A 14826-nucleotide genomic window follows, 5' to 3' on the forward strand; every position below is an offset into this window, starting at 1 on the left:
AGCGGGGAAATTAAATGCCATTCACAATGTTCAGCATTCACAATGTTCCCAGGATTGACTGTTGTGACAGGATTGTTATGTTGGGCGTTATGGGAGGTGGAAATTTTGAACAATTGGCTAACAACCAACAAGCTACGTCAACTATAAACTAAGAGTACAGCTATTAGGCTTGAAAACAAATTATAAAGTAAAAAAAACACAATAATAGATGGCTTTTTATGAATAATGTTTTGTTGTTGCATTTAACTCCCGAAAATGGTGTTATAGAGGCATTTCCTTAGTAGGTTACATCAGAGGTCACCATGTAGGAGAAGTGGGTGCTCAGAATTATAGATGAGTTTCCCACTAACTTAGAAGTTGGAGGGCCAATCAAGTGGATTTTTCCCAGTTGTATGTGGTAAAATCCCACTTCCTACTTGGTTACGAACGCACCATGACACGCACCTCCTTTAGTGCCAGATGCGCACTTGTGACTCTCGTAAAGGGGGCGTGTCTATAGCACAGTACATCTCCCACTATGGCGTAATATGATAGGCTGTCACTGTGAAGTAAGTGTAACACAGGGTGCATCGGCCAATTAATTGAAAACTTCGGCTTTGGCTTGCTTGTATAGAGCGGGTACTACCTGTTTGCTGAAATGGGTGCAAGAGGGAAGTTCGTAACGTGGCTCGAGCACTTTCACGAGGTGCTGAAACCCCCTATTCTCAACCACACAGAAGGGGTGCTATAAACCAAAGACTGTAAAAAAAATATAAACATAGCCTACCTATCGTTCTTGTAATTTCTTTGGCCAGGTCAGAATCAGCTGCCAAGGGCTGCTTGAATGCAGAGGGGAGACAATGTTGTGTTGTTGTTTCTTTGCGTTTCCATCTTGCTCCGGTATACTCGGGTGATGTCAGTGTAAATGTGTCAACATATTTGAGTTGTTGGCAGCTGCATAAGCTATTCTCGTTGAGCGTGGCAACATTCTGTTAATCTTTTATCCACAACTCTCTGTCCATCGCCGTTGTAATCTACTGGGAATCCAAAATGTTCCCAAACTGGAGATTTAAATGAGAAAAGGATCCTCCAATTCTGGTTTATCGATCCCACCACTCGCCATCATACAGAACTAGTTCCTGGCTGCGCTTCACAAAAGGACAATTTGAAATGCGGCCATTAAGATTTGAATTTTGATTACAACGTGTACATAGGCTCTAGTTATTTTAACGGAATAGCCTGAAATGTTTTATCAGCTCAGATTTACTCAAGAGGCATAGGCCTAAAACGCAATGTATATAGGCTTAGTGTTTTTATTTTGTCAATATAATTTTTTACATTTATTCCTTCGGGTTCACAGTGCGGACCGAACCGACGTCCCTTTATCGAACGGTTCGGTACAAATATGTGTACCGTTACACCCCTAATGAGTGACATTATGTTTAGATTAAACATTATCCATGTTTAGCAACTCCATCCTGAAGCAGACTGAACTCTCACCTTCACTATGAGTATCTCCTCTCTGGGGTCACGAACCAGGAAGTAGAAAGCCTCATCCCACAGGGGGGAGTTGGTGCGATCACACACCTTCAGAGTGACAAATAAGTTTACTTTCACAGCAGATCCTGTTACAAGTCAAACATCCCAGCTCTACATGTACTGTATCTCACCTTGGTTCTGTAGGTTGTCTTCCCCAGAACTAGCTCAGCTCCAGCCTTTGGCTCCTTCCCACTCTTCTTAAACTACAAAAAACATAGTGATCAAACAATACAACAGTCATAACAAAAAATGATTGCGAGACACTAGACAAAATAAAAAAGCAACATCTGTGCTTAACCCATATTACAGCTGCAAAAGACAACAGACCCAATGGCAACAAACCAATGCCAGGGTTCATAAGTTCAAAGTGGCTCAGTGTCTGAGGTGACTCACAGGCAGTGAGTGGGCTCTATCCATGTAGACGAAGAGCAGAGCAGTAGAGGGAACAGCCTTGTTCTGGTAGGACTGGAGAGACTGCAGCTGCAGCACCTAGAACATGAGGAGGTTAGAGTTAAATCACATCAAAACAGGTGGTTAAAAGGTTAAAAACTAGTAATAGAATGAGAGGAGAGAAGAGAAGAGGAGAGAAGTAGAACTGACCTGATCCAGTCTGTCTGGTTGTGATACTGTTGGTACCCACTCCAGTACCAGGTGAACACGACCTGACTTCACTTCATTCAGAGTGTACCACTGGAACAGACACAAATCACACATCAGATAGAGTGTTCTGAAACTAAAAGTAATGCAATATGAAGATGAGTGTTCCAATGTAAGAGAGTACAGACATTATTTAGTACAAGAGAAGAAGGAGACATGTAAACCTTACCTGGTCTGTATACTGGGAGTGTATGATGTCTCTCATACTGATGTTACACCTGTACAAAAGAATTGAGCATCAATGTAGTCCAAAATTAAACTAAACACTTACAGGGAACTACAAAGGATGCTTCAAACCAAGACAACAACAGGGTCACAAAACATTACAGGACATCGGCTGAGTACCAGACCAGCGCCCTATGGCCTCTGGTCAAAACTAGTGTACTATATAGGGAATAGAGTGCCATTTGGGACACAAAAGCAGTTTCTCACCTGCCCAGGAAGTCATCCTTGTCCATGTCTTTATCATACAGCTCTACCTGGACCTCCTGACCTGCCTGTGGTGCCATCACAGTCTGGGGACAAACATCACAATAATGTTAAAACCATAGGGAGGAATCACACATATAGAGCACGACAGTCAGTGATAGACAAAATGTAAAATACTTTATACAAATATTTTTACAGTAAAGTGTACAAAGTACGCATTTCCACTCTTTCCACTCATCAGAGAGCAATATATTTCATGAAATGGAGTTATAGAAAACGGTTTCCACAGACAAAGACCACAATTAGATAGAGAAAGAAGAGACAGTGCTGCAGAGAGCTAAAGTTGAAAACAAGGTTGACTACAGTCAGAATAAAATGTTGGTTACACTTGGCCAGAGCTGGGGTCAATTCTATAGTCGCTATACAGGTTGCTTAGGAGTTACTTGAAGCAAATATCTTTTCTGTTCAGAGAACAGTCAAGGTAATTGGAAAAAACGTGTAAAAAAAAATAATAATTCACAGGAAATATTTAAACGTGACAAATGGTTTATTTTCAATCATTTCAATGATTTTGAGATTAAATTATGGGGGATTTTGTGCAACATTTTCACTCAAGGTGTTTTATGCAACTGCGCACAGGGCTCAGCACCTTTAAGAGTGGTCATAAATGATGACATCGCAATGCGGATGACGTCAAAGATTCCATTTAACAGACAGTTACTCAGATTTGGAGTCAGTTCTGTGAAGGAGGGTGTTGGTAAGTACCTGCATTTTATTTTAGTATTTAGGCAAAACTTACATTTTTTCAGTGAGAAAACAGACATTGGCATCTTATTTGTATGACCATTCTCTGAGGATAACTGCTACAAATGACCACACATTACTTAGGTGATGGGTTTGGATTTCTGAGCTTTAACTATTATTAATCATTAGTTATAATAGAGACATGAGGGGTGCAGTTAAGCTTGGGAGGGGCTGAGTGCAGGGAAAACGGTCACATGTAGCAGTACTGATAAGGGGGGAAGAGAGCTGTGGATGAGGGGGTCGAGGTCAGGTCAGGTCACGTTAAGGGAAAAGGAACCGTTTATTGCCCGTATCACTTAGTTTCCTGCCTAGCAATAAAGATGCAATGTTTAGCGAGAAGGAGGAGACTCCACCCAAAGTGGGGTACATATACCACCACTACTGTAACCATGTCTGAGTCTGAAGCAGCTGTATTGACCCTCTGGGATGAATAAACTTGGTATAAGCTTTCATAGCGTCCGTCATGTTCTTACTCTGATAATTAGAACCTAACATAGGTAATTGACAAAAGTACACCTTTAGTTGAAACGTTGCATTCCTTCACAACAGCAGTAGTAAGCATTTGGCCTAATTAAAATAACAGGGGTCCTATTCAATCAGAAGATTACAGGGTAAGGCAAAACGGTCTTCTAGCACTGCCAGAATCATGTTTGAGTCAATATCCAATCAAATGATTTTTGATTCATTATGTTAGGTTCTAATTATCAGAGTAAGAACTCCACGGACACATACGAAAGCTCAAACCAAGTTTATTCTTCCCAAAGGATGGAACAGCTGAACAGACAAAGACATATTCACACAAGCACTGATATTTAACCTATGCTGAGTCTCCTCCTACACATCTGAACAGCCAATGCATCTCTGTTGCTAGACAGAACCTTAGTGATATCTGTTCTTCCTCACTTCATCTGACCTGACCTTTGCCCCAAAGTGCTCACTCCTCCCCAACTCACGGCTGTCATGGTGACTAGCACCAGACTGTGTCTCTTCTCCTCCCAGAGGATCCCTCTGGCTGGAGAGGTGTAAAGCTTGCCGTTGGCTGGAGAAGTGTAAAGCTAGCCGCCATTGGACTCTGGAGCAGTGGAAACGCGTTCTCTGGAGTGACAAATCATGCTTCACCATCTGGCAGTACGATGGACGAAGTTGGGTTTGACGGATGCCAGGAGAACGATACCTGCCCCAATGCATAGTGCCAACTGTAAAGTTTGGTGAAGGAGGAATAATGGTCTGGGGCTGTTTTTCATGGTTCTGGCTAGGCCCCTTAGTTCCAGTGAAGAGAAATCTTAACGCTACAGCATACAATGACATTCTATAAGATTCTGTGCTTCCAACTTTGTGGCAACAGTTTGGGGAAGGCCCTTTCCTGTTTCAGCATGACAATGTGCACAAAGCGAGGTCCATACAGAAATGGTTTGTCGAGATCGGTATGGAAGAACTTGACCGGCCTGCACAGAGGCCTGACCTCAACCCCATGAAACACCAGGCCTAATCGCCCAACATCAGTGCCCGACCTCACTAATGCTCTTGTGGCTGAATGGAAGCAAGTCCCCACAGTTATGTTCCAACATCTAGTGGAAAGCCTTCCCAGAAGAGTGTAGGCTGGTATAGCAGCAAAGGGGGGACCAATTCCATATGCCTGTTTGGCCCTGTCCGGGGGTATCATCGGATGGGGCCACAGTGTCTCCTGAACCCTCCTGTCTCAGCCTCCAGTATTTATCCTGCAGTAGTTTATGTGTCGGGGGGCTAGGGTCAGTCTGTTATATCTGGAGTATTTCTCCAGTGTCCTGTGTGAATTTAAGTATGCTCTCTCTAATTCTCTCTTTCTCTCTTTCTTTCTCTCTCTCGGGGGACCTGAGCCCTAGGACCATGCCTCAGGACTACCTGGCATGATGACGCCTTGCTGTCCCCAGTCCACCTGGCCGTGCTGCTGCTCCAGTTTCAACTGTTCTGCCTGCGGCTATGGAACCCTGACCTGTTCACTGGACGTGCTACCTGTCCCAGACCTGCTGTTTTCAACTCTCTAGAGACAGCAGGAGCGGTAGAGATACTCTGAATGATCGGCTATGAAAAGCCAACTGACATTTACTCCTGAGGTGCTGAATTGTTGCACCCTCGACAACCACTGTGATTATTATTATTTGACCATGCTGGTCATTTATGAACATTTGAACATCTTGGCCATGTTCTGTTATAATCTCCACCCGGCACAGCCAGAAGAGGACTGGCCACCCCTCATAGCTTGGTTCCTCTCTAGGTTTCTTCCTAGGTTTTGGCCTTTCTAGGGAGTTTTTCCTAGCCACCGTGCTTCTACACCTGCATTGCTTGCTGTTTGGGGTTTTAGGCTGGGTTTCTGTACAGCACTTTGAGATATCAGCTGATGTAAGAAGGGCTATATAAATACATTTGATTTGATTTGAATGCCCATGATTTTGGAATGACATGTTCAACGAGGAGGTATCCACATATTTTTGGTCATGTAGTGTAGTTGTGGAATGGATAGAATGGTACTTCATTCTAAATTCTATGAATGTGGTCATGGAAACCATAAAATATATAACCTATATAACTAGAATGTGGGAACTTTGGTAGTGACAAACTGGCATAGACAGTTAGTAAGGTGACTGGGCGTTGGTGAGTAGACATATCTTTATCAGAACTGTCTAGTTTTTAATTGTAGAGGTGTGGTAGACTGTAGAGCAATGTTCCCTCTAATTCTTTGGGGCACGGAGCAAATTTTCGGTCTTGTGAGCGGAAACTTGATCATTGTGGAATTTTGTAAAACTTCTGGCACGCGTTTACAGTAAACACTGATGCTGTACCCTTACAGTTTGAGACAGTAGGCAACAGGCTATTGTGGCTATTTGAGCATAATGTAGGCCAACCAACAAAACCAATGGGGCAAATCACATAAAATGTTCACATGGAAATAGCTTTTGATTTCTATGATATAGCCTACAGTAGCCTATATGTTGTGTTCAATGCAGGCTTACATTGCATGAGACTTTAAAAAAAGTTTTTACATTATCCAGGGCTTGACATTAATTAATTATTTTTTACTCAGTCTGTAACACCATGGGCCAAATAGGTGACTGTAAATTGCATTGTATTGTGTTATATGATGCAAGAAACCACTTTACAAAATACTATACATTATTATTAATTAAGCCTACACAATTTTCTTCATAACACATTTCATATTTCATGTAGTCTACATTACACAATTCTTTTCATAATGCATTTAACACAAGGCTCCACTTTTTCGTGTACATTACACCATTTCTTTCATAATGCATTTTATACATAGCTATGTCAAATTTTATGAGGATTGCCAGATTGGATAAAAAAATACAGATTTTTTTGTTTTGTTTTTGTGGTATCGATGAAGGTATTTGATTGGGGAATGGAAATACATTTTTATGGTGGGAAATTATACACACACACACACTTCAAAAATATAGACACACTCACTTTGATTGTACTCATGTTATAGCCAACTAGATTCATGTATTAATTATCTTTATCTGGTAAAATGTTTATAGTTTGCATGTTTCAGTAATGATTAACATGGTTAAATAGTCGTAAGTCTCTGCTTGATTTAGCTTTGGCATAGTTGCCATTTTGATACATATTCTGTATTTCCACTGAAGAAAGCAATAATTAATCAACATACTACTGTAAATAAATGGACACTACCTGCTATTAAACGGAAATTGCTCTACGTAAATAAATGGTGAGAAATGCTCAGTCTGAAGCCATTCGGCTATGGGTTTCACAGCCCTATAATAATGATACAAGTTATATCACCTTAAAAAGGGTTTATTTACAACCTATGGGGTATAGGATGTTGGGAATAGTGGCGTAGGAGTCTGAAATGAATGAAATACCCTAAACCTAAGCTATGTTCAATGTGGGTTTCACAGCCTTGTAATAATGATACAAGTCACAGAGGATTTTCTTCTGAATAACTGATCAGAGCATAGCACTTTCCATTCAGCTTCATGCAACGTTGATGTAAGGCTCTATCCCACGTGTAGTGACTACGTCTATCCGTCACGCCCATTGTAGCTTATATCAATGTAATTACACCCAACAAAATGTTGAAAAACAGAATGCTTCCCACCACTAGATCACATAACTAGACGTGAGATTGACACAACCGTAATAATCATCATGAAACGGCCTTGGAAGTGCCATAAGTATAAGCCAACATAATTCATTATTTTTACATTAACCTGTTTAACTGCATTGATATGGCTTAATTGATCATAGTCCAGACTCGTTATAGTTGAAAATACCATGAAGGTACACAAGGGGAATTTAAACCAGATCTTTTTTTGCAGGTCTTTTGTTTCCCCACATTTATTGATGAATTAATTTCCCATCAAGAAAATGTATCCCCATTCCCAAATCAAATACCTTCATCGATACCACAAAAAACACAGACAAATATACCTTTTTACTCCAATCTGGCGACCCTCATGAAATCCGACATAGTACCAGTATCCCAAAGTATTAAGCGAAAACAAGCATAAAAAACAGCATTGGCATTAAATACAAAAAAATTAAAACGTAAGGCAACTATAATATTATATGTATTTCGGTGACAACCTGGTTGATTAACAATATTGTGTTGTTAACACGTTTGTTTTTTATATAAATAAATGTGGAACACAAAAAAAAGCAGTGTAGAACATGATTGCCCAAAATCTATCCTAGTGCTGACTCGTTGGCCCCACCAAATGTTTTTTTCCTATCAATGAAGTCGCACAAAAATGTGTGTCTTTTCGAATAAAGTCACACCATTTTTGGGGTCTTTTCACACAAATTAAGCCACACGAAAACACACCAAATCTGCTGAAATACTTTTTGTACATATCACAAAATCTGCTGAAATACTTTTTGTGTATATTTTTGCACGAATTGAGTGTGAGATTGTGTTGCTTGTAGGAAGCAGTAACTCCCCATGGCTGACCTATACTTCTCTATAACTGAGCTAATAACTCGCCAACTAGCAAAGAATATCAACAAATGTGCACACGCACGGCTCTGCGCTCTGATCTGAAAAGTGCATTCACTCGCGGGTGATTGAAAGACTGCTCGTGGGCTACCCCCGACAAAAGAATTCTACTCCGTTGCGCTCTGGCTCTGCCTACAACAAAATCACAGACTCGTTAGATTTGTTTTGTTACATTGAAAAGGGGCTGAGATAATGTTGATTCGATCACAGGAAAAACATTGATATATATAGTGAAACTAATGGGGCGAATTCAGTTCAATTCAATCTCTTGCGTCTCTGCGCGGCATTGGCATATATCCTGCACCGCAGTCCTGGAGGAAGTAGTTTTGAGGGAACATTGCTGTTTATTTTACAATGTTTTAACCTTTATGAACTGTAAAGGCAATTGAACTGACAGCAGAAAATAAAAAATGACATTCGTTGATTCATGGATATATGGATGAGGCAGGCTCTGTGGTCCCTGTTTGAATAGATAGATCCTGGCTAGTCTCAAAATGCTCAGAAGGCTTTGACCAATCAGAGGGCTTGTGGGCGTGGCTGAGATCCATACAGGTCAGGTTTAGGGGTGGAGCTTAAGTCATAGCAACCACGTGAGTTGATGGGTGATGCTTCATGCTTGAATCCCAAAAGTAATGTCATACAGTGCATTCGGAAAGTATTCAGACCCCTTGACTTTTCCACATTTTGTTACGTTACAGCCTTATCCTGGATTTTTTTTAAATGTCATCATCAATCTACACACTATACCCCATAATGACAAAGCGAAAACCTTTTTTATTTTTTTTAAATTTACATTTGCAAATGTATTTTTTTTTTTAAACACAAATACCTTATTTACATAAGAATTCAGACCCTTTGCTATGAGACTTGAAATTGAGCTCATGTGCATCATGTTTCCATTGATCATCCTTGAGATGTTTCTACAACTTGATTGGAGTCCACCTGGGATGCCATCCCCACCAAGACTCTTCCTACAGCTGGCTGCCCTGCCCTGCCAAAAGGCACCTAAAGGACTCTCAAACCATGAGAAACATGATTCTCTGGTCTGATGAAACCAAGATTTAACTCTTTGGCCTGAATGCCAAGTGTCACATCTGGAGGAAACCTGGCGCCATCCTTACGGTGAAGCATGGTGGTGACAGCATCATGCTGTGGTGATGTTTTTCAGTGGCAGAGACTGGGAGACTAGTCAAGATCGAGGGAAAGATGAACGGAGCAAAGTACAGAGAGATCCTTGATGAAAACCTGCTCCAGAGCGCTCAAGACCTCAGACTGGGGTGAAGGTTCACCATTCCACAGGAGAACTACACTAAGCACACAGCCAAGACAATGCAGGACTGACTTCGGGATAAGTCTCTGAATATCCTTGAGTGGCCCAGCCAGAGCCCAGACTTGAACCCGATCTAACATCTCTGGAGACCTGGAAATAGCTGTGCATCGACGCTCCCCATCCAACCTGACAGAGCTTGAGAGGATCTGAAGAGATTAACGGGAGAAACTCCCCAAATACAGGTGCGCCAAGCTTGTAGCGTCATACCCAAGAAGACTCAAGGCTGTAATCGCTACCAAAGGTGCTTCAACATAGTACTGAGTAAAGGGTCTGAATACTTACGTAAATGTGATTTCAGTTTACATTTTAGAATAAGGCTGTAACCTTACAAAATGTAGAAAAAGTCAAGAGGTCTGAATACTTTCCGAACGCACTGTATGGTAGAGACATGGGGTTTGGACTGTTGTTTTTCTTACTGAATTGAATGGGTATATTTGTGTAAACCTTTAATTAATTAATCCTTTTATGGGTGAACACCCTACTATATGTTTATGATTAGACTGATGTAACACTACCCTAAGTATTATGTAATACTGTATAATATATTATGTACATGGAGCTGTACTGACAAAATACAAGTTAATGTGGGTTTACGGTTCAAAATGTATATAGACACAACACATTTTTCCTAAAAACTCCAACTCCCTCCATACCTCATACATCTCGTTCCAGGTAGGGTTGAGGTTCTCCTTGATCACATGACTCTTAAACTTGACCCCTCCGATGTTAATCTTGGCGTAAGGGTCACTCTTGCCCTTCTTCAGGCCACCCATCAGGTTGTCCTTGGCGATAAGATTCTCGGCCTCCAGTAGGTGGATTCTCAGCACCCCCTAAAAACAAACACTAGTAACAAGACTGCACAAATACAGCAGTATAGCATGACATACCTAATTCACACAGTACTGTATGTGGTATTGTACTGTATACCTCAAAAGAAAACAACTGTAATAATGGCCTTCACTGGCATACTGTATCTCACCTCAGAGCCAAAGCTGGGATCAGGGTTGGTGTGTGTGGGGAGTGTTTCAGGAGGACTGGGTTCCTCAGTGAGCTCCTCAGGTACTTTCCCAGGGACCATCTCAGTAGCTGTTACTCTCTTAGCCTTCTCTGACTCTGGTGCTGGGATAGAGGGAAGGCTGGGGACTGGAGCACTGGGAGTGTCCACTGAACTAGACCTGAGCAGACTTGGTGGAATAAAAGAGAAATTGGTTAATCGTGTGTGTTTGTGTGCATGTGTGTATTAGTACACCCTCATTTGTTCTACCTCTTCTGCACTGTGTTTCTCTCCAGTCTCTGTTCAGCAGTAGAGGCGGCTCGAGCTCTGGGTTGATCTGCCCTCTCCACATCAATCTCACACTTCTTGGGACACAGCAGCTGTAGTAGAACAACACATTTAATAACACCACCATATAACCTTATTACAAAACATCATGCATTGAATTAACACAAGTCTAAAGTGCCTCCTACAGAGAAATAGAGTGTTTGTTAAGTGCAAGTGTGTCTCACCTTGAGTTCAGCCCTCAGTAGAATCTGACTGTCAGGTGAGGCTCCATCCAGACTCAGCCACTGATCCAGGACCAGATCTGGTTCTGACAGCAGCTCTCTGATTGGTACCACCAGAGAACCAATAGGCAAGGTCCAACTGTGAGACAACTAGAGGAGAAGAGAAAATGGAAGATGGATGAATGACCTCGTAATTCTGTGAAGAGTATAGTACCCTTTTATAAAAACCCACATCTTTATTAAGCTCTGATCTAAAAAAAATATTTTAACATACACACTTACCTTCACTATGAGGAGCTCTTCTCTGGGGTCATGAACCAGGAAGTAAAAAGCCTCGTCCCATTGGGGTGAGATGGTGCGATCACACACCTTAATAGAGATAGAAAGGAGGCATGAGCAATAATTCACTGTCACAGATCAAAATATCAAATCAAATTGTATTTGTCACATGCGCCGAATACAACAGGTGTAGACCTTACAGTAAAATGCTTACTTACAAGCCCTTAACCAACAATGCAGTTCAAGGAATAGAGTTAAGAAAATATTTACTAAATAAACTAAAGTAAAAAATAAAATAAAAAGTAATAATAAAATAACAATAACGAGGCAATATACAGAGGATACCAGTATAGAGTCAATGTGCAGGGGTACAGGTTAGTCGAGATGATTTGTACATCTAAGAAGAGGTAAAGTGACTATGCATAGATAATAAACAGCGAGTAGCAGCAGTGTAAAAACAAAAGGGGAGGGTGTCAATGTAAATAGTCCGGGTGGCCATTTTATTCATTGTTCAGCAGTCTTATGGCTTGGAGGTAGAATACCATATTAATATTACCATATTATTTTTAAGACACATTGAATGGTTTTAGTGTCATATGTCCATTTTTAACAGGACACATTAAATGGGTTGTCTGTCTCACCGTAGTTTTATGGGAAGTCCCCCCCACAACAAGTTCAGCTCCCACTTTTGGCTCCTTCCCACTCTTCTTAAGCTAGAAACACGCCACAATAAATACACATTCAAAACAAACACACTACATGTGCACAAAATAAGCACCCAGGTTACATATGCAAAATAATATTAGTCCTCTAAACATAATCATCATTAACATTAGCCCTGCACACGAAATCATAAGACCCCCTCCAAACTGAGAAAGAGGTGGAAGACTCACTGGCAGGCCGTCTGCCCTCTCCACAAACACAAAGAGTAGAGCCATGGAGGGAACAGCCTTGTTGTGGTAGGACTGCCTGGACTGGAACTGGAACACCTTAGGGACATTTACACAGGTCACTGGGTCTGTATGGCACTGTGTACAAGGATGCATTACTCTGATGGCAGTGTGTATAATGATTTGATTTATTTTTATTTTATTTAACTAGGCAAGTCAGTTAAGACCACATTTTTATTTACAATAACGGCCTACCCAGGCCTAACCCGGGCAAAGATGGGCCAACTGTGCGCCGCCTTATTGGACTCGAAAATCACGGCCGGTTGTGATACAGCCTGGATTCGAACCAGGGTCTATAGTGACGCCTCTAGCACCGAGACACAGTGCCTTAGACCACTGTGCCACTCAGGAACCCCATGACACGTTACACTACTGTTTAATACTGCCTATTATAAAGCTTATGTTTTGTACTCAGGTCTGATTTGCAAAAGAGATTCTCTGATCACAATAAGATATCTCTAATAAACTTCTGATTAAAAAAAAGAGGAAGAAGGACTGACCTGGTCCAGTATGCCTGGCTCTGATACTATAGGTACCCACTCCAGTACCAGGTGAACACGACCTGACTTGACATCATTCAGAGTGTACCACTGGAACAGAGAGACAACAACTCAGTGTAGTCTACCACTGAAACAGGGAAACGAATGAGCTTTTACATAGGATGGTAACATATGCAGTGATCTGTTTGTGTGAAGGAAAGTATAAAGTCATGTTAACTCCGATGCAGGCAGGCAGATCTCACCTGGTCAGTGTATTGAGAGGTGATGATATCCTTCAAACTAATCTTCAACCTGTATAGGTACATAGGAATATAGGTTAGAGTGCAAACAACTGTACAAACAAACGGAATATGGAGCAAAATCTAATCCGTGGGAGTAGTTACATGTCCCTGCCCAAGGGGGTGCCAAAGTCACCACACATAGACATCTATCTAGCTCCCAGAGACTACATTTGCATCCCAAATGACACGCTAAAGTAGTGCGCTATATAGAGAATATATTGCCATTTGGGTCACAACCTGCATACCTGCCCATGAAGTCATCTTTCATGTCCATGTCCTTATCAAATATCTCTACATGGAGCTCCTGGCCAGGCAGCGTGGTCAGAACCACCTGGGAGACAACACAACACACAACAACAGCTTCACTAAAGGCAATATTCTACATACTAAAACTAGAAACACACAGGGAAGCACTGAGATTTTAAGGTCACCTATTATTTTCATCTAAATAAGGTGTAAGTCCTCATTTGTAGACTGCTGTCTTGGTTGTTAATTTCGTCAACAATAACTATGATTGAAAATATTTGGCAACGACCTATTTTTCATATCGAAAACTAATGACGATAACGATATGAGATGGCATGGGGGAAAAAAACGATAAATGTAACAAATTAGTTGTCATTTTAGTTGACGAAAATGTGACGAGACGAGGATTTCACGTGTGACTAATGGACATTCAATTTGACATGAAGCTCCTTTTCATCTGATTTGTCCAATCATAAGCATGAATGCCTTTGCTGAATATTTAATGCAATCCTCTCATTGGCAGAATGAAGCGTCTTTCAGTAGCGCGGTCCGGCTCTTCCACACAGCTCCCGGGAGGTCACTTCAGTCACTCGTCATTCTTTTGAACTGGTGTGCATTCAGGACACTTCAGTTGTAACTAACCTAAACTAGAAACAATAATGTTTACTCTCTCTTACTTTCATGTAGGCTATTTCTGCTTTGATCACATCAGAAGCTCTATGTTATTCATCTGTGTTGTCGCTCTCGCGCTTCGCAAATGCGACTGCAGTAGTTTTATCCCCCGATTGGAAATATGAATGCTATTTGCTGAATATTAGGAGTACAGTAGCCTAACATGTCTGGCATCGTTGGAAAGCTCAGATTCTCCCCCTTTTAGGGGATTCATTGTTATTTACTCCAATCCCAAGGTTATGACGGGGAGAAAAGAGATGTATGCCTACATTTTTTACCTGTAGCCAAGGCTTTGTAGCCTATGGTAAATCATGGATGGCAATGGTTACAATCTGCCACAATAGCAATGTGCCAGCTATATGAGGGGATAGTAGGTCTAGTTGGACAAGGCTATCTTAATGTGCACATGATGATATCAATTATTTCATGGGGGAGAAATGCAATAAAATTACTGTGATTAAAACTAGATTAAAATTGTCCAGAGTTTTAGCTGACTGACAACAAAAACCAAGAATGAAAACACTCAAATGTGACTAAGTCTAAAAGGTATTTTAGTCATAAAGACTAACACTAAAACTAAATCTAAAATAACTTCCAAAAGTATCACTGGTTGATAAGCACTCTTTCTGTGGTTCTGTTT

General features: G+C 41.1%; 1 protein-coding gene across 1 annotated transcript in view; it reads right to left on the bottom strand.

Moving 5' to 3' along the window:
- The window catches only part of esyt1b (extended synaptotagmin-like protein 1b), a 41083-nt gene that overhangs the window by 7155 nt on the left and 19102 nt on the right, over positions 1 to 14826 (bottom strand). The window contains exons 19-34 of the mRNA XM_082959229.1: positions 13514 to 13599; positions 13230 to 13278; positions 12988 to 13077; positions 12431 to 12526; positions 12179 to 12250; positions 11541 to 11627; positions 11262 to 11408; positions 11020 to 11129; positions 10735 to 10939; positions 10409 to 10585; positions 2608 to 2690; positions 2345 to 2393; positions 2119 to 2208; positions 1912 to 2007; positions 1650 to 1721; positions 1480 to 1566 (exon numbers count right to left, since the gene is read on the bottom strand). Of these exons, the coding sequence (XP_082815355.1) occupies positions 1480 to 1566; positions 1650 to 1721; positions 1912 to 2007; positions 2119 to 2208; positions 2345 to 2393; positions 2608 to 2690; positions 10409 to 10585; positions 10735 to 10939; positions 11020 to 11129; positions 11262 to 11408; positions 11541 to 11627; positions 12179 to 12250; positions 12431 to 12526; positions 12988 to 13077; positions 13230 to 13278; positions 13514 to 13599 (1596 nt within the window). The remainder of the gene's footprint in view (positions 1 to 1479; positions 1567 to 1649; positions 1722 to 1911; positions 2008 to 2118; positions 2209 to 2344; positions 2394 to 2607; positions 2691 to 10408; positions 10586 to 10734; positions 10940 to 11019; positions 11130 to 11261; positions 11409 to 11540; positions 11628 to 12178; positions 12251 to 12430; positions 12527 to 12987; positions 13078 to 13229; positions 13279 to 13513; positions 13600 to 14826) is intronic.

The sequence above is a fragment of the Salmo salar genome, chromosome 12, assembly GCF_965601325.2.
Source record: "Salmo salar chromosome 12, fSalSal1, whole genome shotgun sequence".
NCBI classification, from domain to species: Eukaryota; Metazoa; Chordata; class Actinopteri; order Salmoniformes; family Salmonidae; genus Salmo; species Salmo salar.